The 25,978-nt window shown below is 37.7% G+C and overlaps 1 protein-coding gene across 1 annotated transcript in view; it reads right to left on the bottom strand.

The window, feature by feature from the left end:
• The window catches only part of LOC150107281 (protein Skeletor, isoforms B/C), a 365,485-nt gene that overhangs the window by 96,644 nt on the left and 242,863 nt on the right, over window positions 1–25,978 (bottom strand). The window contains exons 14-15 of the mRNA XM_090391768.1: window positions 16,803–16,905; window positions 4,529–4,671 (exon numbers count right to left, since the gene is read on the bottom strand). Of these exons, the coding sequence (XP_090247894.1) occupies window positions 4,529–4,671; window positions 16,803–16,905 (246 nt within the window). The remainder of the gene's footprint in view (window positions 1–4,528; window positions 4,672–16,802; window positions 16,906–25,978) is intronic.

Here is a 25,978-nt window from a genome sequence, read left to right as displayed (position 1 = left end):
TGAGAACAATAGTCTAAATGTGGTCTGATCAGAGTCTTATACAACGGAATGATAACTCTTTTATCTCTACTGGTCAGCATCCTTCTCATTATTGCTGCAATCCTTTGTGTTACCTTCACCACCTTTGCAATGTGTCCCTTGAATTTCAGGTTTCTATCAATCATCAACCCCAGATCTCTTGTCTCTCCTACTTCCTCCAGTACAACTCCTCTAATGGAATATGAAGTGATCCATTGATGTGTCTCAAACCTTACATTTTGTTGCATTAAACCGATACCCCCATTCATTTGCCCATCTATCTAGCTTATTCAAATCCTCTTGAATGGCTACCACATCTGCACTATTACTAATAGCCCTTCCCAGCTTCGCATCATCCACAAGCAACTGAACATCCCCCTGCAATCCACTGACAATGTCATTGATATAAAGGTTAAACAATACAGGTCCCAGTACTGAGCCCTGTGGGACCCCACTTGTAACCCTCTGCCTCATTGAAATTGCCCCACCATACACAACTCTCTGATACCTATCGGACGCCCAATCCTGAATCCAGTTCACCAACCTGACATCCAAACCATGTGCTGCAACTTAAATATCAGCTTATCATGTGGCACCCTGTCAATGCCTTCGCTAAATCCAAGCAAATGGCAATATATGCCTTTCCCTCATCCACTGCTCTTGTAACTTTATTATAAAAAGCTGATATATTACTTAACCAAGAGCATCCCCTCACAAATCCTTGTTGACTCTCACAGATAACATTACCCTCATCTGGCCAATGTTGTATATGGTCCCAAATAATTTCTCCAAGATCTTAACAACTTCTGATGACACACAAACTGGCTCATAATTAGACACTTCCTGTCTGCTACTGTCCTTATGCAATGGCACTATCTTACCTTCCTTCCATTCCCTGGGCACCTTTCCTGTAACCAGACTTTCATTGAAAAGGCAGGTCAAAGGAGCTGTCAGTTCCTTAGCACATTCTCTCAAAACTTGTGGTGAAATACCATCCAGTCCTACAGCTTTACTGACATCCAGAGTACTCAGTATTTGGAACACATTCTCCTTCTGCACCTCTATACCTCGAACCTGCCCTATCCCTCTAGTATTAAAATTTACTTCTCCAGGATGAAATACACCAATAAAGTGTTAACCGAATAATTCCACTATGTCCTCTGTATCAGTCACTCTATTCCCAATTCCACAATGTCATTCATCCACAATCATTTCTCCTACTACTGGCCACATAGCTAAAAAATTCCCTAGGATTTTCTTTTGATCTTAGGACCAATCTCTTCTCATATTCCAGTTTTGCTTTCCTTACCATACTAGTCACTCTCCTGGCCTGTGTCTTATATTCTTCATGCATCTGCTCTAAACCTGTCTCCTTATATCTCTTCTATAGCCTCTTTTTTAAATGCAGGTCCTGTTTAATATTGTTTGTCATCCACCTTACACCAAATTGTGTCCTCTTCTTCACTTTTGGAATACAGCTTACTATTGCTGCTAACAAATATTCCTCCAAAATTTCCCAAGCACTAATGATATCCTAGCCTTCCAATTCCTCCCTCCATGAAACTTCCCCAAGTATGATGGATGGGGTTGCATCAGACATGTATATTTCAAATGAGAATTTAAAGTTCATACAACTTTGAAACCATATCAAAATCCTGCATATGAGATTAAGTCTACAGGCTTAATATCATAAAAATATACTACTAAGTAAATTGCTTTACATAGTAGCAGCAGCAGCTTCACTAACTGAAATCATCACAAAACCGCCCCTAAGAAAACAAAAGGTTGTAGACATTGGAAGGTTGATATTAAATTTTTTTGCTATTGACCAGAAGGCCGAATCTCTGCCTTCAGTCTATCAGATTTAGAAATTTTGTGGATATTCCTTTCTACTTGAAAAATAAAAGTTTACTAAATGTGACAATAATGATGATTTTACTAAAAATCAACTCATTATCAAACTTAGTATTTAATAGCCTGTCAAAATTCATATGAAGCTAATCTGCTGCAAGCTGATCTAAGTAACATTTTTTTTTATATTTTGAATATAGAGGTGATGTTTTTTCAATAAAATTAAAAACATATTATACTTTGACAAGAAATTATATGCTTGTTTTAATTCTTTACCCAAGTGTAAGGAAACAAAGTTTGCACATGAGGGTATTCATAACTGATCTACTTGTATATAGAGGTTTGAGATACTTCACACACTTTGATAATGTATGCTTGGGCAAATGCATTAAAACAAGAATATAATTTTTTTTCGAATATACTTTGTAATGAAGTGGTGAGGCTTTCTACAACTTTAACCCTGATCTGGAATACTGAATAATGTGGTGATGGCACCATTTTACTCTGTGTCTAAAAAATATGACTTCTACATTGATTTAACTCTAGTATCTTCCTGGATCTGGCTTCCACTGATGTCACTTTAATAAGAGTTGAAACCAGTCTGAGTAGTGGTCCTTCCCATAATGTTTTTGCATTATGGAATTCGAAGGCAATAATGCAAAGTCAACAGTCTCTATATACAATTAGGTGTGTCATGAAGACACTTCATGACTTACTTGTGACTCATAACATACTTAACATACTCATAACATAAAGGTTTGAGATACTTCACACACTTTGATTGCTTATACTTGGGCGATTAAAACAAGAATATAATATTTCTTGCTAAATACGAGGGTGGTCTGAAAAGTTCTCGGCCTAACAATGAAAAAAAAAATGGATTTATAATTTCAAAATTATTTTTATTTTTCAACATAATCTCCCTTAAGACTAATACATTTATTCCAGCCTAATTATCCCATCCCTGTAGTGGTTCTCAGTAAGATCCGCAAAATACCCCTCTACAGCTGCAATCACCTCTTGATTCGAAGAAAAACGCTGACCAGCTAGGAAGGGTTTTAATGTTGGGAAGAGATAGAAGTCAGAGGGAGCCAAACATGGGGAATAGGGTGGATGTTCCAACAATTCATAGCACAGATCCTTTAGTTTTCATATTGCCAAAACGCCTTTGTGGGCAGGTGTATTGTCCTGATGAAAGATGATTTTTTTTCTTCTGCAAACCTGGTCTTTTCTCATAATTTCCTCTAGTCTGGTTAAAAGATCAGAATAATATTCCCTGGTTATTATTTTACCCTTTTCAAAATAATTAATAAACAAAATGCTTTTAGCATCCCAAAACACCGATGCCATGATCTTTCCTGACTTTGTCTTCTTTGGTGCTGAACAACTGGCTTTTGTCCACTGTTTTGATTGCTGTTTGAATTCTAGTGTGTGTAATGGTGAATCCAAGTCTCATCCATAGTAATATGGATGATTCGAAGAGATTTCAGAGATTTTCATGCGAGTGCATTTTTAATCTGCTGTGAGCAAGTGCGGCACCCATCTTGCACAAAGCTTTTTCATATGCAATTCTTCATGCAAAATATATCTTACATGTTCTTTTAAAATGCCTATAGTCTCAACAATTTCACTCACTTTGACTCCCCGGTCATCCAATACCATATTGTGCACTTGATCAATGATTTCTGGTGTTGTTACATTTTTTTGGACGTCCTTCACATGAATCATCTTCAAGGCTGGTATGGCCACGTTTAAACTTGGCAGCCCATTTCTTAATTGTTGAAAACAAAGGAGAATTGTGGCCATAAACTTTTATGAACTTTGAATGAATTTCTTTTGGCATTAAACCTTCTTTTACAAAGAATTTTATAACTGCATGATACTCGATTTTATCCATTTCAAGGAACACAGTCATCACTTTTGCTTCAGACAGCTGTATAAAACAGCTACTTGATAGAATGACTTGCAATTTCACATGGATGCTTATGACAGATGTACCAACTTAGAAAAAAAAATCTTGCCGATAGTGTTGCCATCAACAATTGAGGGCGAGAACTTTTCAGACTAACCTCGTGTACTTTGTAATCCAGTTGTATCACAAACTTTGTTTGCATACACTTCTGTTAAGAGATCAAAACAAGAATATAATTTCTTGTCAATTATAATATAGTTTGCAACTCAGTGGTAAAACTTTCTTTAAAATTATTATTATTATTATTATTTGTCATCTCCAAGGAGACCAAAGGCTCATCGAGTGAGGGCATCCACTCTATAACTCTGTCTCCACCACTCACAATCCACCAACTGGTCGCAACTACACCAATGGTGTCTATCGCTGACCACCACCACTAGTATTTCCACAGACTATCACAAATATCCACGCCCATGGCGGGATTCGAACCCACAGCCTTTTGGCTGGGGAGCGGATACACTAACCACTCGGCCAGCCAGGCTGGCCATTGCACATGATAACAAAGGAAAAGTAGTAGTAGTGCTGATCATTCCAGGCATGGAACTAAATAAAATGATTAGAAAACTGGTAATATGGATTCCTCTATATTATGTAGATTACTATATCACTATGAATTATTTATCCTCCTAAAAATAAATTTTACTTTCACTGCTTGAACAGTTAAAATTTTAGGTTTTTATGACTCACCTGTGCTTTGCTGGTAAGATAGTAATCAACAACTTCTGCTGTATTATTTTCATCATCATAATAGGCTACCACAACATCCGCACCAATCATTTCAGCTCTCTCTTCACTTCCACTTAGACCAAAGGCAACATATTCCATTTCTCCTGTTTAAGAAAGGATATTGAAGAAGAAAAAAAAAATACATATTTTACTTCATGTGCCATAAAACCAATGCAGTCAATACTGTAAGGGCAGTGTTAATTATCAACATCCAAACTACATCAATTCAAATAATGAGAGCATTCTCCATATTATTTTGTGTGTGTGTACATACACACCACTTGAAAAGAAATCAACAGACACCATAGTGTGAAGAACAAACAGCCATAGCACCCACCTTAATAAGATGTAGGACCTCCTTTTGCTGATGACTGCAGCAATCCTAGAGGGCATACTTTCCACAAGCATACCATAGTGATCAATTGGATGGACCATTCTTCCTGTAGGCATGCAATAAGGTCCTAAACTCTTGACCTCACCTGATGCTCCAGTTCAACCCAAAGATGTTCAATAGTGTTGAGATCAGGACCTTGTGAACAGAGCTGTTCCACGGGTTTGCGCTACCTGGGTGCAAAATTTTTGTGCCCCCCCTTCCATTAAAAATTAAAAGATCCCAAAGTATGATAACATGTTATTGTCCCTAAATTGTGCTGCCTGGGTTCATTGCACCCTTTGCACCCTGGTACGGAACAGACCTGCCTGTAGAGGCCAGTCAAGTGGGGTGATGTTCATGTCCACAAACCATGCAGTTACAGCAGCAGCCTTATGATGCAGTGCACTGTCTTGCTGAAAGAGACGATGGTTCAGAGTAGGAACACAAAGTAGGAAGCATGGCATCGGACAGAATTTTCAGCTCCTTCTCAGAGTTCAATGTTTGTGGCATCACAAACAGAGGTCCAAGGCCAAACCAGGAAAAACAGGAGCATACCATCACCTCTGAATTTCATAGTTGAGATTACACGCTCTGGTAAGAGATGTTCACTGGGCATCTGCCACACCCGTTCATCTGCTTGGTAGAGGGCGTAGCATGATTCGTTGCTCTGTAATACACAGCTTTCCAAACTTCCATGTCCCACTGTACATGCTCTTTGCACCACTGAAGATGATGCTCCATGTTGGTTCAGGTAATGTGGGGCTTGCATATTGCAATCACATGATGGAAGCACATGTTGTGAGCCTCAGTTCTGAATGTTTTTGTGCAGATGCCTGGAATTCCACATTCAATGTTTCAGCCGACGAATGGCAATTTTTACATATTATCCTTCATAGCACCCTACGGTCATGTTTGGTGAGTGTGGCAGGTCATTCACTGTGGGTAGCACTTGCAGTTGACTCCCTGCACTTCCATTTCAGTATGGTATCACTGATTGTTGACCTGGGATGACCCAATTTGCCAAACAGATAGGCCTGCAACATGGCAGGCCCATCACAACACTTCTTTCAAACTCTGTCAGTTCCTTTCTTGCAGCGATTTTATCTGGACATAGTTGCACTGCACTGATTTGGGAGCATCATATTCCTCCAATTTATACTGGCTACAAACACATGATTTGTCACATGGCACTATGCACCTTGCCTATAGGGGGTGTCCATTGACTTCTTTCCAATCAGTGTGTGTGTGTGTGCACGCACGTGTGTATAGAAGGTATATATATTTCTATGAAACATGTATATCATATCAACAATTCGACTTTTTCTAAACAAAAATAAAATGCTTCTCTAGATTCATAGAATTTATAGAAACTTTTAGAAGAGCAAAGTCATGAAAAAATAAATCCCACAAATTATAATTTTTAAAATGTTTCTCACATACCAATAGAACCTATGCTGTCAGCTATCACTATACTATGCATAAACTGTGGCATATAATTCTTTGTGGTGAACAAATTGATCTGGATATGGTTAACTAAAATTACTGAGAAAACACATTAATTCAGAATTTGCAAGATGTATTTTTATCTTCACCTGACTTTAATTAAAAAGATTACAATTTTGCAAAGACGTATTTCCAAATGGTTTATAAAACAGGAGTTAAATGGAAATTCCCTATCTTCTTCAAATATGTAGGGAGCTAAATTTAGCTTCTAAGGAAGAGGTTCAAACGCTAATAATTATAGTCCTAAACTTTATTAATAATGCTATGTTTTACCTTCTGTTTTTCCCAGTTAGTCTTGACCAGAATATATTGAACTGACATAGGATAAAATGCATTGCTGTGTGTCAATGCTTTACTCCTCAGTCATGTCACACACTACTTACTATTATGTTATGCAAATTCTAGTTTCAGTCTATGCTATCCTCCTAATGTAAGTATCAGACAGAACAACTTCAGGTTAATAACCCCTCCCCCTCCAGTAACACTTATCATTCTCTTTCATTTATGATAAAATTCATAATAGTAACAACGATCATTATACAAAATCAGATTTCTTTCTTCAGTCTAAACAAATAATATACTAAACTTTGATGAAAGTCCTTTGTTTAACTAGAGAAGAACTGCATTACATTAAAGGAATAAGTGAAGTAATGCAAAAACCTGGAAAGTTACTGTAATTTCTGTTTTTTGATCCATCATTGTTAGCCTGAATGAACTAAATAGTGTCACTGCTTTGCAAACAGCATGCTAGAAGTTTGAATCCCACCATAGCATGGATTTTGCAGAAGTCTAGGTAGTAGAGGAATTATATTATTTGGTGTGAAACCACCATCCTTCTTATTGGAGGTCAAAAAAAAAAAGAAAAAAAAGATTGTTGGTCTAAGAGAAGTAGGATTCCTGGCATACATAACCCTAGGTCTACCAAGTGATAATGTGTGCTTATATTTCCAACTTTTTGTGAGTGAGCCTGTTATATATAAAAAAAAAAAAAATAATAATAATAATGTGGAGTATTTTTAGGACTTTTTTTTGGTATAAAACCACAAATAAAGACGTCATACACAAAATGTTTTTATTTCAACTAGTTTTGTGAAATACTTTGTTTCGTTTCATCAGGAAATAACATGAATGAACTAAAAACTAGAAAACAAGTAATAGCAGTTAACATCTCTAGTGAAAAATATTTGTAAATGTTTAAATAATGGAAAGCATGCATTTGCTATTATGCTGGCTGCTGGTTCATGGCTGCAGTATACCGCTGGTAGATACAAGTAAGTCATGATGGATTAATGAAGACTAGACTTGATGTAAAATCATCCCTTGTTTTCTGTTAGACTGTAGAGGATGCTTCGTAATTTCAGCTGATTCTTTGAATGCTGATAAATAAAAACTGTAATCAATGTGGAGCATTTCAGTTTGTTACCATTCTACTTGGTATTTTGTTTCCATTGTATGTGCTGCCAGCCCTTATTTGTGCTTTCTTTCATTTTCAATGTCCTTGAAGCGTTCTGCAGTCTGTCTTATATAGTGTAGACTAGGACTGATCTGATGAGATACACAGATCAGAAAGCTTCAAGGACATTGAGGATGAAAGAAAGCACAAATCAGAGTTCACAGCATATACAATAGCAACAAAATATCAAGTAGAATGACAAACTGAAAAGCTTCATGTTGATTATAATTTTTACTTGTGAGCATTCAAAGAATCAGCTGAAATGATGAAGCATCCTCTACAATGTAACAAAAATCAATGGATGATTTTACATCAAGTCTGGTCTTCCTAAATCCATCATGACACACTTGTATCTATTAGTAGCACACAGCAATCCACAAACCAGCAGCCAGTGTAATAGTGAATGCATGCTTTCAATTATTTAAATATTTTTCACTATTATTTTTCTTGTTATTACTTGCTTTCTTCTAATTCTTTTTCAGCCTTGGTTGGTCCACTGCTGGATGAAGCCCCCCGCTGTTTTGGCCACTCTATCTTCAGTAGTATTCTTTCGCTTCTTGTCAAAGTTCCTAAGGTCATCATCCTATCTAGTCCAAGGCTTTCCTCTGTTTCTTCTTCTAGTTGGTATCCAGTTTGTAAACTCCTTGGTCAAGTGTCCATCCTCTCTTCTCATTACATGACCTCCCCATTTCCATTTTCTAGTCTTAATATGAGTTGGAATGTCATTTATCTTGGTTTGTTCTCTAATCCAGGAGTTTCTTATTTTATCTTTTAAAGAGATCCCTAGGATGTTTCTTTAAAATTTTCTTTGAGAAATCTTCAATTTGTTTTCCAGTCTTTTTGTTAGGTTCCAGGTCTCACTACCATAAGCCATGACTGGTAATAAGCATTAATCAGTTACTTTCCTTTTTAGGCACAATGGGATGCCACTCTTAAGAATAGAACTTAGTTTTCCAAATGCTGTCCATGAAAGTCCATGTCTTTCTAGTTTTTAGTTTATTCATGTTATTTCCTGATGAGGTGAAACAAAGTATTTCACAAAACTAGTTGAAATAAAAACAGTTCTTATTTGGCATCTTTGTTGTAGTTTTATACCATAAAAAAATAGTTCTAAAAATGTCCTATCTCCACAGAAGCCTATGCACTGAACTGTGGAGTATGTTATGGATTGCCTTCATTTCTGTGGCCAACAAGTATGGTAGTGATATCCTGAATCAATCAAGATAAGTTTTTATATAGCAGTCTTATTCGTGAAAAGCTGCAATCCTTTAGCACAGCAGGTGGCTCACAGTTGGAAATTGCATTGAATTTCTAGCCTTGCATTGAAACAGCACTGCACTGAAACCCCCACATGTACCCACTGTATGAGTAGATATGCAGGTTTTGATGTAATGCAATGTGCAAAGTGTAAGAATTAGAAATTTGGAAGAAATATGAAATGCAGCATAAACAATTAGGGAATGTACTGAAAGAGGAAGAAGAGAAAGTGCTGACGGAAAAAGATCTGAAATTTAAGGGCCACACTGCAAGAACAAAAATAGATTATGACAATGACAAGGAGGATATTGATATAGACACAAAGTTATAGTTCCACTATAACAAGGCCTTAATTAGGCCTACACATGCAGACAATCATACAGAGATTTAGTCACTTGTTTGAGGAGATGAAGATGTTTTAAATAAAAGTGACTTAAATAGTTTCAGTTCTCTGGAATGCTAAATATGATAACAGATGGCAGTTGGAAATTTTTCCACTTGGTTATACTATAAATTAAAAGATACCAAGCAATTATATACTTGGTTTAATCCTTTATCCAAATGTAAACCAAGTTTGCACCTGAAGTATTTTCAGGACTGAGGCAACTCACTTGCCTTAGTATGCAAGTGAGTTGCCTCAGTATCCATAATGCAAAGCACATATGTATAATGCTATGCATTATGGTAAGGGTCACTACTCACACCAGTTTCAACCTTTATGGATGTTTCATCAGTGGGAGCCAAACCTAGAGGTGATACTAAGGTTGAAGTAATGCAGAAGCCATATTTTCATGTACGAGTAGCCAAAAGGTATCGCACCTTATTATTAAAATACTTTGGATTAAAGATAGCTGTTGGAAGTTTTCCACTTGGTTATACTATAAATTAAAGATACCAAGCAAGTATATACTTGGTTTAATTGCTTGGTATCTTTGGTGGTGGATTTAGCTGATTCACGTATAGATAAATATGAGTTTATAAAGCAGAAAACCAGAATAAGATATTAACAATTACTTTAATAAAAAAAATATATATTTCATCCTAATAATATATATATGATTTCTTTAGGTGTAAAAACAAAAACTAGTAGACAAACAGTAAAGATTAATAAAGGTGACAATCACAATGTAGTTTGTCACCTTTAGTTAGACAACCACTGCATGTGTTTGCACATTCATATTTAAATATTTGGCTAGCTATAGCTAGGATGTATTCAGACTAGTTGATACTTGGATTGATATTTAGGTGTTTTCGATCCAATGCCATTTCTAAGGATTCCCAACTTCTTCTCTTGGTTATGTTATAACAACATGTAGTTCAGACTTATCCCATAACGCTTGATGTCTCATTGCCTAGACATCTCGTGGATCAGTTGAAGAGAGTATATATGTAATGACAAAGCTGAGGCCTCACTTCTTTTGTATTCAGTATCTCTGATGTGTTCTTCAATGTGTTGCTCGATAGATTTTTCTGTCTGTCCATAGTATGATGACCTGCATTGGCTCTGCAGTTGGTAAACACCTGGATATTTTAGTAGGCCATGTTGAGGTTTTGCAGATTGGAGTAGTGATTTCATCCTGATAGAGGGTAAATAATGTTTTGATTTTATGTTTCCTATGTATTTTTGCAAGTTAGTTTAGTGGGTTTCCTACAGCCTGAAGAATGTGGGGGGGGGGGTCACAAAGAAAAGCATAGGCAGCTTAATTTACTAAGCAAGCAAAGGGTGGTCATTATAGGTAATTTCCATTATGGCATACATTGACTGAAATGAAAAGATAGTATCAAGGAATAACAGAATGAATTTCTTGAGTTCCTAAGAAGAACATCTTCGTATATGTAACAGAGGGTACACAAGGGATTAAAAAAGTCTTAAATCTTGTTACATCATCACAGGATGTGACTGTGATTGGAGTGTCTAATCTTCCTTGGTTGGTGAGAGTGCCCATGAGGTGATTACTCAGTCATATTAGAACTTCTGTGAAGAAGGGATATATGAGGAATTACAAGGCTGGTGATTATGAAAAGTTTAGGAGACAACTGGGAGCTACATGGAAATAGGAGTTGAGTGGAAAGGAGACAGATGCTTCCTGGGCATGATCAAGAGCTATTTAACAGCAACAATGCCCGAGTATATTTCAAAGGTCTAAATAATGTTGGAGTAAAATGGGCGAATCAAGAGATTAAGCATGAAACCCAGAAGAAGGTACTGTGGAGGCAACACAAGATGAATGTTGATAATAACCAGTTGCATGAAGAGTACAAAGAGTAGACCAGGACAGTGACTCAGCTGATAAAGACAGCAAAAGTGCAGTATCACAAGAGATTAGCCAAACAAGCATAGTGAGTTCTTTCAGTATGTGGCAAGTAGAAGAAAAACAAATAATGATTATGGGAGATGATGCTAGTAGATGACATTGGCAGATTGGTAACTGCCAGGATATAGGATACAGCTGAAGTATTCAATGAGCAGCTTATCACTGTAGTTCATCCTCATGAAGGCAACATCATGAGAAACTGGTGAATTGAGAGGAAGTATGTGAGGAATTAAATAAATTTGATATTAATAAAGCAGTAAGACTTGACAATATATTGTTATATATCTTGAATCAATGAATGAATGCTCCAAGTAATTAATGGGTCCCAAGGGGATGGAAAGTGGGAAAAATTGTTCCACTTCACAAATTGGAAGACATAAGACAGAAGCTACAAATTGTAGGCCTATCTGTGTGTATGGAGTTGTTAAGGTGTTAGAGAAGTTGGTGAAAACTTGGATTCAGAAATGGGTTGATAATAGCAGTATTCTTTACTGTCTGCATCAGTTTGTTATGGGTAGTCATGGTTTACCAACCTGTCCACATACGAGGGTGGTCTGAAAAGTTCTAAACCATAGATGGTGATGCTATCGGCAAGATTTTTTTTTTCCAAGTTGGTGCATCTGTCATAAGCAACCATGTGAAATTGCAAGTCATTCTATCAAGTAGTTTTATACAGATGTCTGAAGCAAAAGTGTTGTCTGTATTCCTTGAAATGGATAAAATTTAGTATCATGCTTTTATAAAATCCTTTGTAAAAAATTAATTCGAAGTTCATAAAAGTTTATGGGCAGTCTTCTCCTTCATTTTCGACAATTAAGAAATGGGCTGCTGAATTTAAACGTGGCTATATCAGCCTTGAAGATGATCCACATGAAGGACGTCCAAAAAAAAAAAGTGTAACAACACCAGAAATCACTGATCAAGTGCACGATATGGTATTGGATGACCGGCAAGTTGAAGTACATGAAATTGCTGAGACTATAGGCAATTTTTGGAATAGATAAGACAGAAGCTACAAATTGTAGGCCTTGATCAAAAGAACATGTAGGATATATTTTGCATGAAGAATTGCAAACGAAAAAACTTTGCGCAAGATGAGCAGACCTTGCTCACAGCAGATCAAAAATGCACTCACATGAAAATCTCTAAACAGTGCTTGGGGCATTTTAACAAGAATAAAACTGATTTTGTGCATCAATTTATTAATATGGATGAGACTTGGATTCACCATTACACACAGAATCCAAACAGCAGTCAAAACAGTGGACAGAAGCTGATTGTTCAGTGCCAAAGAAGACAAAATCAGTTCCATCAGCAGGAAAAGTCATGGCATCGGTGTTTTGGGATGCTAAAGGCATTTTGTTTATTAATTATTTTGAAAAGGGTAAAACAATAACCAGGGAAAATAATTCCAATCTTTTAACCAGACTAAATGAAAAAATTCATGAGAAAAGACTTGGTTTGCAGAAAAAAATCATCTTTCATCAGGACAATACACCTGCCCACAAAAGTATTTTGGCAATGGGAAAATTAAGGGATCTGCACTATGAATTGTTGGAACATCCATCCTATTTTGGCTCCCTCTGACTTCCTATCTCTTCCCAAAACTAAACCTCTTCCTCAGTGGTCAGTGTTTTTCTTTGAATCAAGAGGTGATTGCAGCTGTAGAGAGGTATTTTGCAGATCTTACTGAGAACCACTACAGAGATGGGTCAATGGGGCTGGAGCATTGCTGGAATAAATGTATTAGTCTTAAGAGAGATTATGTTGAAAAATAAAAATAATTTTGAAATTATAAATTTATTGTTAGGCCAAGAACTTTTCAGACCACCCTCATATTACAGCAACATGACAAATTCACTGTATAAAGGAGTTGCACATATAGTCGTGTACTTGGATTTCTCAAAGACTTCTGATAGACTGTCGCATGACAAGCTGGTAGTTAAATGAAAACAGATGGGGGGGGGGATTAGATAACAAATGAGTTGGACGCCTGATTGGTTGTCAGATAAGATCAGTAGGTGGTGTGTGGAGTGGGATCCCAAAAGAAGGTCACTAGTGGAGTGCCACAGGGATCTGTTTTTGGAACATCATTGTTTAACTTGTATGTTAATCACATTGGGACTGGTTTAACTGGATATGTAGCTATTTGCTAATGATGCAAAGTTAGAACTATGAGAAGTAGAGCAGATGCTGTGGCCTGCAATCTGCTCTAGATGGGGGAGGTACAAAGTCTTAACATTTGGTAGGCAAAATTGATGCAGAGCATACAATTAATGGGGAAATTTTGAAGTTAAAAGAGATGAGAGATCTGGGAGTGATGATGGATGGAGACTTAAAGTTTAGGGGTCACATTGCAAAAAGTATAAAAAACATCAATGGATTATGGCAATAATGAGGATATTAACATGAAGCAAAGAGGTTTTGATCAGGCTACATATAAAATTTCCTATAACAAGTTTATATCTGTTCATGATTTTAAAGATGCAGTTGAAAATATAAATGACTAAGTATATTAATGTAGGTTTTTCAATTCCTGGATTGGAAAAATAGAGGAATTATGATAAATGGGGAAGAACTATATCATCCATGATTTGCTGCTGATATTGTTCTTATAGAAAATGCAGTACTTCAACAAATGACCACTGAATTGAATGCAGAAAGTAAAAAGAAATGATTAAATATAAACAAAGACAAAACAAAAATAAAGTATAATAAATACATTACCAAAAAAGTCAGTACAAATGGAACACTAGAAAATTGATATAGTAACCTTCTATGTAGGACAAAAGATCACAATAGAGGGCGACTGTAAAGAAGAAATATGTAGAATTCAATTTGGTTGGATAGCATTTGGAAAATACTGTGAGTACTCAAGGGAAACATCCCAATCTACCTTAAAAGAAAAATAATCTAAAGTTGTATACTAACAATCATGACATATGGAAGTGAAATGTGGACTTGAACGAAAAAATTTACCAACAAGCTGGGAATTACCCAGAAGAAAATAGAAAGATCATTACTTATTATTACTATTCTAGATAGAAAGTGCAACACTAGGATCAGAGCTCAGACTAGGTTGAAAGATATATCAGTCATTAAAAGATCCAAATGTCAGGTCATATGGTAAAAAGTAACACTCAAAAATGGACATAGTTGATATCAGAATGGTTCCTAGAAATGGAAAAAGAGCTACAGGAAGATCAAATAGAGACAGTTGGAGGAATGAATGGAGGACTTTGGGGGAGGTCTTCATCTAGCAGTGAACAGGAAATCACTGATGATGATGATAACATAAATTTACATTAGTACTGAATTCCTAATGACAGTTTCTTCCAAATTAATCTGTTATTTTTCAAGACTCCAATATTTACAGATCATATACAGGCAAACAAACCTTTACTTACAAATTTTCAAGAAATGAACAGTTCTCATTTATGAAAATGGATTAATAAATTTTAACACCCAGCTCATTTAATAAACACAGAACCCATTTATGAACACTTTACGATGCAAAGCTTGCCAATATTTTATGAAAAGTCAAAATGTTTAGTAATTTCCTGGTTTGGTGCTGTATATTTGACAATGTTATGTGCACTTCTTGTTATTTGGTAATTCCCCTTTCCATGCCATGCTGAATATTTTGTAGCCATCGAACATATTCCATACCTTAACGTTATGCATGTCTTCATATACCATTCTATGTTTTATTACCTTTGAAAAATGAAAAAAAAAAACATAAACAGTGATTGTGAAAGTGCTAAAAGCAGCAAAGAAATAATTTTATTTCAGCAGAAACTAAAGTGGACAATAATAAAGTAATTTGAAAATGGGGAATTGCTTGCTTCTAGTGGTGGTGTTTATAACACCAGATCTGGGAGGGTCATCCTCATAAATGGTAAGCAGGGCTGTCGCCAGATTAGATCGCACCATGAAGCAAACAATTAAATATTGCCCCTGATGGATTATAAGAACAAAAATTTAAGAAAATCTCCAATTACTATTTTGATTTTATTACAAGAGAAACATTAATGCAAAATGATTACATAATAATATTAATTAAATTTTTGCTCTATTGGGATATTGCACAATAAAACTGTTTATACGCTCTTCTAAATTTAAATTATAAGCTATGTCCGCCTCTATAGATATAGTTGTTAGACCAACCAACCAATCTTTCTTGGGTCACTGCTGTTCGCAAATAATTTTTAATCAGTTTAAGCTTGGAAAAACTTTTTTCTGCACTTACTACACTAACAATACCTGCTGGTGCAGCAACGGTGCCTACTGCAATATGGTTGAACAAGCACCCTTATTAAATCACACCGTGAGGCAGGCTGCCTCTATGCTACACCCTGTCAACGGTACTGATAGCAAGCAATAGTGCGAGCCTTTATTTAATTTAAGGACTCCTGCAGACTTGTATGGATTTAAGAGTATGGCATCACTTGTACGAAGTAAAGAGCTGAGATTATTATTATTATTTCCATGGAAGAGCAGAGGAACACAAGCTTAACATCACAACAACGAACAAGGTGACTTTCTTTCTGGCCTAGTGCAAAGAGTGTGTTAACTGGACAATTGACCAGTGGAAAACGGTACTCTGGAGCAATGAATCAAGGTTCACCTGTTTCCTGGGGGGGGGGGGGGTGAGAAGCAGCCTGATGAATGCTTGTTACCACTGTTGTGCCCACAGTAATGTTTGGTGGTGGAGTAATGATGTGAGGTGCATTCAGCTGATTTGGAGTGGAACCATTGGTTGTTGTCTGTGGTACCTTGATATTCTGGATAATTAGATGCTACACTGGAGTTTTTATGAAATGGACTACTGTTACTATCAAGACGACAATTCCCTATGCCACAAAGTTGCAGCTGTTATGGAATGGTATGAAGAGATGGCTGTTAAATGACTGCCCTGGCCTGCACAGTGTCATCCCCCTCAAACACCTGGGATGAATTGGAGCGGTGATTGAAGTCCACAGCAGCACATCCTTGATCTGCTGCTGAACTAAGTGCTGCTTTGATTGAGGAATGGAGACAAATTCCACCTGATGTCTATATTCCACCTAATATCTATATTTGTCCACCAAAGGTGGACAAATCTGATATTAGGATCTGCCTGCTGATGTAAATTGCTAAAGTGTCCAGACAATTATTGGTTGATAGTGTATTTGGATTATTGATAAGATGTAAGAAAAACAAGACAGCAAATATAATCATATGAAAAATAAGCAGGTATTTTACATTATAGTTGGTTTATAATTCAACATTTCATCGCAATAAGCTGTTGATAATTATAAAAAAATGATTAGTGGCACCTATATATATACTTACCAATCTTAGCCACTAACTGGGTATAGAGATAATCACCAACAATCTTCCACCATACTTGGAGCTTATCAGCAAAGATCTCTTCACAGTTTTCAAACTTTGCACTCTAAAAATATAAGCATGTAAGATTTGAGTGAGCATGAACTTTTGCTTTAAAGTTGAAAACATTTAATATAAATAAAGTGATAAAAAACATACTTCTCTCTCTCTCTTTTTGCCATATTACAATGTATAATAAATTTATCATTACTGCACAGTAACCTCCACAGATTTCAAACACTCATTGTGAGAGACCCATACTATTTTATTTTATAAATCTTCACACTGAAATACAGTGCTACATACTATGCTCTACCTGAGCAACCTTTGCCCCAATAGGACAGAAAGGCTGAAGCCAAAATACATCAAGATCTATCCAATGCTGGTACAAGGTATTCTAGAAGTAATTTGTTGGTGATGATGCCAAGCCACCAGTGTGGTCTGCAAACTCTAAGTGACAAGATCTTAATGCCTTCGTAACTCTCACTGTGCCATACGCCATGAAGGGAGATGTTAGCACTAGTGAAATGAGGAATGGCTCCAAACTCCTCTACAATCTGTTGAGCAAGTTCTATATTCTGTCCATAATATGAGACCTTGTTCCTATGACTAACAACAAGTGGATGCCCAGTACCCACTATCTGTGCATCAATAACTCAAACTCTCATCCTTCTTTCTAATTAAATCAGGCTTTCTAATACCAGCTATAGTCCTATAGTGCAGTCCAACTGCACTCTCCCAACCTTTGTTTTTCAACTGGTCATTTAATATGGAGACCACAACATCATGTTGCTTCACCTGAATACCATGAGTTCAAAAACAACACTGGGCAATGTGAGCAAGGGTTTCACTGTAGAAGCAACCTGCCCTACCACTTATGTCACCCCTCTGCTGCCACAGGTTGTTGTGAGGGCCCTCATGGGCAGGGCATTGATCCTTTGCCCTGATTAAGTCAATAAATTCCTAACCAGGTAGAATTCATAACCAGGTAGGAGTCTAGTATCTTCCCATACTCATTCATGCTGGGGAGGCACTAGATTAGCTCCATAAAGTGATGCACCATTGACAGAGCTATAGGGACCGATGCAGTCCCTATCAGTTGACCTTGATACTTGGTCTACCCTGTAGTATGCCGACTGAAAGTCTTCCTGGATAACAGGCCAATGAAATGAATCACTGCAAATTTGAGAAGTGGATATTTCTAATTTCCTAATTCTGCTATAATGAAGGTATGGGATAAGCCAGCAGAGGGAAGGGATACCAAGTCTGCCATACTTCACCTTGGCATGAAAATAGGCCACAGGAGTATTTAAAGGAAGCCTAAGCCACGAACGATATTGCTATTGGCAGAGCGAATAGTACTATTCATATGGGACAGTACTGAGATATAGTCCAAAATTGTGGAAACCTTTTGGAAAAAGTGTATTTTTGAGGTTTTATGGCTCATAACACCACTTTTTTTTTATTTAATACCATACAATTATATATCAATGGAAAGATAATTTAATCAAGAATGTAATGCAACAAAGTTTGTTCAATTATCTGTATTCTATAAAAGTTATAGGCAAAGAACCAGAAAAAAGAAGCACAACTTGCTTACGTTGATATGAAGTAGCTTTTCTTCATTTGAATGTAGCCAATGAGCATGAGTGTTTAGAGAGCCAATCAGGTGTCATCTTGTTTTGGCAATGAGCCAATAAGACCTTAACCCAGTAGGATTCAGCTATTGATGTCATGTATTGGAGCGAGGAGTACATTTGTCAGTGTGTTACATGATTGCTATCAAGTTGGTTGGTTTTTTTTGTGTTCTTTCATTTGGTGAGCTTGTAAAACATAATAAAATTAAAGAAATGGCACAAAGAGTTGAATGGTCACCCAGAAAGCAATGTAAAATAGTACTATTAAGTGAACAAGGCTACAGCTATGAAGAATTTAGAAGAAAAATTGGTGGAAACTTGACCAAAGGTGGCATTTCTAAATTTATGAAGCGGTATAAGGAGACTCAGTCGCTACAAAACCAGACTGATAAAGTCAGGAAAAGGTGCACAACAGCAAGTTATGATAGAAGAATTGAGAGACTGTGCCAACATGACAGAAGGAAATCATCTGGGTGTATACAAGATGAAATGGCACCATACAATGTGAAGTTGACTGCAAGGACTCAACTTCACATTGTATGGTGTTCGGCACAGACTGCAGGAATTTGGTCTAAATGCTAGAATTCCATGAAAAAGGCCATTTTTATCTCTCAAACACAGGTTGAAATGATTAAACTGGGCTAAAACCCATATTAACTGGACAGCGGAACAATGGGACAGTGTTATTTGGAGTGATAAGACCAAAATCATCCTGTTTGGTAATGATGGCATAAAATACGTAAGGAAAAGAATCGGAGAAGATTTGCATCCTGATTGCATTACACCTACCGTGAAACACCCACTTAGTGTTATGATCTGGGATTGTATGACATCAAAAGGTGTGGGCAGAATTTGCATGTTTAATGGGAATATAAATGCCCAAAAATACATAAATGAAATACTTGAGCCCAAACTGAAGCCTTCCGCATGTGATCGTTTCCAAGATAATGAAGCATTTATATTTCAACAGGATTCAGCTCCATGTCATGTTGCTGCTGTGTGCAAAAAGTGGTTTCAAGATAATCATATTCCACTGCTGGAATGGCCTGGGAATAGCCCAGACCTTAACCCAATCGAAAATCTATGGAGCCGACTAAAGAAACTTGTTAGTCAGCAGCAACTCACCAATAAAACCCAATTAATAGAAGCAATAATTCATTCTTGGTTTCAATTATAACAGCTGCAGAACTAAAAAACTTGGTTCACTCCATGGAAGGTGTTGTAAGGCCGTAATTAACGCTAAAGGTTACCCAACTAAGTATTAACTCACATTGTGAGAATTTTTGTATATCTCGGTTTTTTTTATGTGTTTCACTTTTCTTCTTTATAACTGCTGTTCTAATAAAAAATCCTTCATAAAAGTTATTGCATTACATTCTTGATTAAATGATCTTTCCATTGATATATAATTTTATGGTATTACACGAAAAAAAAAGTGGTGTTATGAGCCATCAAACCTCAAAATTCACTTTTTTCAAAAGGTTTTCACAATTTTGGCCACTAGTGTAGGTATGCCTAAGTTGATACTTAGGCATACCTATTTAATTTGAAAATAATTTGAAAGGAGGAAAAGCTTTTGCTGGTGCTTGAGAGGAGCTTTTCTTAAAGATGACAAAGCATTTTCTAAAGAGATGGGAATAGAAAACCATCCTTTTGGTGTAAATAAGATACCAAGGTATCTCCATTCCTCCAGGACAGTAAGGCAATGCAATGGCCTATCATGCAGGAAAAACTTGCTATTTTCGATCTTAAGCTACTTGTCATGCCCCGAAGGGAACCAGTGCTAAAGAGCAGGACTTCTCCACATTTATGGTAAGACCTCTAACATGAAAGAAGTCTACTGCCTGGTCAAGGAGTTCCTACAGGCCTACCTTAGTGGAGGCCATGAGAATAAGGCTGTCTGCAAAGACCATAGCATTAAAAGAAGAAGCGTCAAGAGAGTAACCAGTATGGTTAAGTAGAGAATGAAGAAAGGAGGGATAGAGGGTTGCCTTGGTAAACACCCCGATCTGTGTGAATAGAAGTCACACTGACCCCTATATTAATAGTTAGAGAACTGTTAGAGTATAACTCTAAAACATATGAAATAAAAGAATCTGGAACTGCATTAGATAGTGCTCTTAAAATAGCAGGAAGAGAAACACTATGAAAGGCTTTCTGAAGGTCCAGGGAAGCCATAAACAAAGGCTTAAGACGTCAGCAGGAATCAGAAAGGAGGGCGGAAAGAATACATATGTTACCAGCACAGCCATCTGAAGGGAAAAGACTCTCTAATGACCATCATGTTGGATATACTTTTGCAGTCCGTTGACTAACACTTTATTATAAAGTTTAAGAACATTAGAAGCTGTAATAGGCCTGTAATCTGCAGCTCTACTAGCGGTATCCTTCTTTGGGATAAATATAGCTCTTGAGTTCTGTAAATAAGGTGGAATAGCTTTAGTTGATAGGAAAATGTTCAGAAGATCTTGAAGGATCTGAATGGGCACTTTCCTTAAATGTGACACTGGATAGCCATCAGGGCCAGAAGCTCCATTATTATTATTAAAAGCTGACACAATTTCTTCATGCAATACGGGAGAATAAATGGCTGATTCAGGGACAGACCCAAGTATACTAGGCTGGTCTTGATCAGGTAAATGTGCGGTGGTGGAGTGGAGGACAGTACTCCAGAAATCCACAAAAACTCCATTCATTCATCACTCTCCAAGTGAAATATATAATCCTCAACATTCTAGCTAACTATACTCTTAATTAGTTTCCAGGGATAACCCCTTGTTCTGCCTCTCCCTGCCCCAGCCAAGTGCTGAATTTTATTTTTTCCTACCCCATTACTATAAAATCCTTTAGTAGCTTAAATGTTTCTATCATGCCCCCCCCCCCCCCTTTCCATCTACGAACCAAATTCTGCAAACCACAAACTGTCAATTTATTGCTGCAGGAAGTACTGCACAGACAACTCACTAACTTGGTCAGTTGCTTGGATTATTATTTAAGCCTCCATGGAGTCAAAGGACTCATCATGGGAGGTCATTTCTAAGAAACGCAAATCTATCAAGACTAATCGAGGGAGGTCCCTCCTAGGAAACACAAAGTCTATCATACCACACCTTAAATGCATTGACCGTTCTCGCTCTCGCCACTCCATCAGGCAATGCATTCCATGGTTCAACCACCCTCCATGCAAAGAAACCACTGCTCACCCTCTTTCTCACAGTTTCCTTTCGTAACTTCCAGGGATGGCCCTTGTCATGACTCCTTCCCACTGTTCAACCAAGCGAAAGAACTCTCCAGTGTCAACCCTGTAACCACCTCTCAACAGTTCAAAAGTCTCAATCATATCACCCCTCCTTCTATCCACCAAACTCTGCAGTCCACACTCTCTCAGCTGATCCTCATAACTAACATTGCACAGCCCCAACACCATCTTTGTTATCTGCCTTTGTACCCTTTCCACAGTTAATTTATCCCCTTCAAATCCTGGGGACCAGATCTGAGAACAATAGTCTAAGAGTGGTCTGATCAGAGTCTTATACAACGGAATGATAACCATTTTATCTCTGCAGGTCAGTGTCCTTCTCATTATTGCAGCAATCCTCTGTGTTACCTTCACTACCTTTGCAATATGTCCCCTAAATTTCAGGTTTCTATCAATCATCAAACCCAGATCTCTTGTCTCTCCTACTTCCTCCAGTTTAACTCCTCCCATAGAGTATGCAGCATCCCATCGATGTGTCCCAAACCTTACATTTTGCTGCATTAAACTGACACCCCCCCATTCTATCTAGCTTATTCAAATCCTCTTGCAGGGCTACCACATCTGCACTATTCCTAATAACCCTTCCCAGCTTCGCATCATCTGCAAACAACTGAATCCATTGACAATGTCATTGATATAAAGGTTAAACAATATCGGTCCCAGTACTGAGCCCTGTGGAACCCCACTTGTAACCTTCTGCTTCTTTGATATTGTTCCACCATACACAACTCTCTGATACCTATCGGACAGCTAATCCTGAATCAATCTGACATCCAGACCCATGTGCTGCAACTTGAATATCAGCTTATCATGTGGCACCCTATCAAATGTCTTTACTAAGTCTAGGAAAATAGCAGTATATGCCTTTCTCTCATCTAATGCTCTTGTAACTTTATCATAAAAGGCTAGCATATTGCTAAAACAAGAGCACCCTTTCACAAATCCATGCTGACTCTCACTGTTAACATTACCCTCAGCTGCCCAATGCTGTATATGGTCCCTCACTACTTTCTCCAAGATCTTAGTAACTACTGATGATGCGCACACTGGCCTATAATTAGACACTTCCAGTCTGCTACCGCCTTTATGCTTATCTCTACCACTTCCTCATCTCAGAGAAACCTGTACACAGATTCAGATTTAGCTGTATCAAAACCTTATATATCTTGACGTGTTAGTGTGTTCTTCAGCATCACTTTTGCAGTATGTCCTCTGAACTTCAGTTCTCCACCAACAGCCCCAAATCCTTAGCTTCTTCAGTTTCTTGTGGTATAGTTTCATAACTGTAGTACACTGTATGTAATATTTTCATTGCAAAATGCATAACTTTATGCTTTTCTGCATTAAACTAGTATCCATTATCTTTTGCCCATACTGTAGCTTGTATATTATCCACTTAATTCTGTTGATGCAAATTATACTACTCGAGTCTGCATCATCAGCAAACTGAATATCTCCCTACAAATCATTTCATGTACCATTTATGTGTAAATTAAACAGACTAGCAGTGTGTTAGTCTGTTTATAGTTAGTCTTTATAACACACTGCTAGTCACCTGCTTTCTCCTGTATTCTGCTCTTCCATATACTACTACTACTACTCTTTGGTATCTGTTGATCAGCCACCCACATATTTAAATCACCAACTCCATATCCATTTGTTAGAATTTATAGAAGGGTTTCATGTGGTGTTCCGTGAGATACCTTTGCAAAATCCAGCATTATTATCAGTTAGTCATTCTCCTTATCCAACTCGATCATCACTATTATAAAAAAGTGGATAAATTACTAAGGCATTACCTACCCTTCACAAAGCCAAGCCATGCTCACTTCCATAGAGTATCATCTTCTATTTACCCTTTCCTCAATTCTGTCTCTGACCAACCTTTCCAATACCTTTACCACGAACTCCTCAGATAGGGATTAGTACATAATTTGCTACCTCAGTCTTGGAGCATCCTATATGCAGCAGTTATTGTCCCCCTTCCAGGCCCTTGGTACTTTATTAGAATCAAGACTAGACCTAGAACAAAGTCAGATTCAATGCAAATTCCTTTGCACATTCTCATAACAAGCAAGCTGATATTTCCTCTGATTCCATGGTGGTATTTGCATCATCCTAAATACTTCCAATTTGTTAACCTCTATTCATACATCTGATCCCATCACATTTGTTCCAGCAGTATCCTCATGCATGGATAATAGACCCTTGCAAAGTGGTCACCTCAGTAACTCAACTACTCTGTCTGATAGTTGGAAGTTTTTCACTTGGTTATGCTATAAATTAAAGATGTCAAGAAATTATATTCTTGGTTTAATCCTTTATCTAAGTGTAAGCAAACACAGTTTGTGCCTGAAGTATTTTTAGGACAGGGCAACTTGTATATAGAGGATAATGACTTCACATCACTTGCCTTAGTATCCCATAATCCAAAGCACTTATCCTTACGGACATGTATAATACTATGCATTATCGGAAGGGTCACTACCCACACTGGTTTCGACCTTTATTGAGGTCTCATCAGCAGGACCAGATCCAGAGTTGATATTAAGGTTGAAGCCTTGTCCTGAAAATACTTCAGGCACAACCTAGGTTTGCTTACTATCAAAAAAAAAAAAAAAAATCGGCTAACGCCTTTTTATTCCCGTATACGGGGAGTAGGCAAGGCCATTTAGCCCTATCTAACTTTTAGAGACTGAGTGGGCAGTTCAATCTCCACTGGTACCAATCAGAGATAGATGGCCCAAGGCTATCACTAATTAAGCAGTACACAGGTGAAAAGAGACGGCTCAAATGTGCCGCCATCTCGTGGTCCCTAACCCTAACACAATATATTTAATGTCTGAAATAATGTGGGTTCTACGGTCGATTTTCTCGAGTTTATGGGACGAAAAACCCGAGTTTCCAGGAGGAAAAACCCGCTTGCCCGTGCCAGAGATCGACTAACGTGGGAACTGATCGAAAAAAGGCTTAGAAAAATTTTCTCTAGTCGCTGACTAGACTTGAAACCAAGTCTTCCTTCGTGTGGCCAAGCGCCATGGAGCGCAAACACTACATCCACTGAGCCACACAGGCTGGTTGCTTACTATTATTATTATTCAGGCCTCCATGGAGTCAAAAGACTCGTCGTGGGAGGTCCTTCCTAAGAACATAAAGTCTGTCAAGACTCATCGAGGGGAGATTCCCCCCACCTAAGAAACACAGTCTATCATACCACTCCTTAAACTCATTGACCGTTCTCGCTCTCACCATTCCATCAGGCAATGCATTCCACGGTTCAACCATCCTCCATGCAAAGAAACCACTCCTCATCCTCATGCTCACAGTTTCCTTTCATAACTTCCAAGGATGGCCTCTTGTCATCACTCCTTCCCGCTGTTCAACCAAGCGAAAGAACTCCCCAGTGTCAACCCTGTAACCACCTCTCATCAGTTCAAAAGTCTCAATCATATCACCACTCCGTCTATCCACCGAACTCTGCAGTCCACGTTCCCTCAGCCGATCCTCATAACCAAAATTGAACAGTCCTGAAACCATCTTTGTCATCCATCTTTGTACCCTTTTCACAGTTAATCTATCTCCTTCAAATCCTGGGGACCAAATATGAGAACAATAGTTTAAGTGTAGTCTGATCAGAGACTTATACAACGGAATGATAACCCTTTTATCTCTGCAGGTCAGTGTCCTTCTCATAATTGCAGAAATCCTCTGTGTTACCTTCACCACCTTTGCAATATGTCCCCTAAATTTCAGATTTCTACCAATCATCAACCCCAGATCTCTTGTCTCCCCTACTTCCTCCAGTATAACTCCTCCCATAGAATATGCAGCATCCCATCGATGTTTCCCAAACCTCAAGACTTTCATTTTGCTGCATTAAACTGACACCCCCATTCATTTGCCCATCTATCTAGCTAATTCAAATCCTCTTGCAGGGCTACCACATCTGCACTATTACTAATAATCCTTCCCAGCTTCGCATCATCCGCAAACAACTGAATATCCCCTTGAAATCCACTGGCAATGTCATTGATATAAAGGTTAAACAATATAGGTCCTAGTACTGAGCCCTGTGGGACCCCACTTGTAACCCTCTGCCTCCTTGAAACTGCTCCACCATACACAACTCTCTGATACCTATCAGACAGCCAATCCTGAATCCAGTTGACCAATCTGACATCCAGACCCATGTGCTGCAACTTAAATATCAGCTTATCATGTGACACCCTGTCAAATGCCTTCGC

The sequence above is a fragment of the Typopeltis vanoorti genome, chromosome 4 (genome assembly GCF_054136105.1).
Source record: "Typopeltis vanoorti isolate ZY-2024b chromosome 4, IOZ_Tvanoo_1.0, whole genome shotgun sequence".
Classification (NCBI taxonomy): Eukaryota; Metazoa; Arthropoda; class Arachnida; order Uropygi; family Thelyphonidae; genus Typopeltis; species Typopeltis vanoorti.
This window is presented reverse-complemented; position numbering and strand designations above follow the sequence as displayed.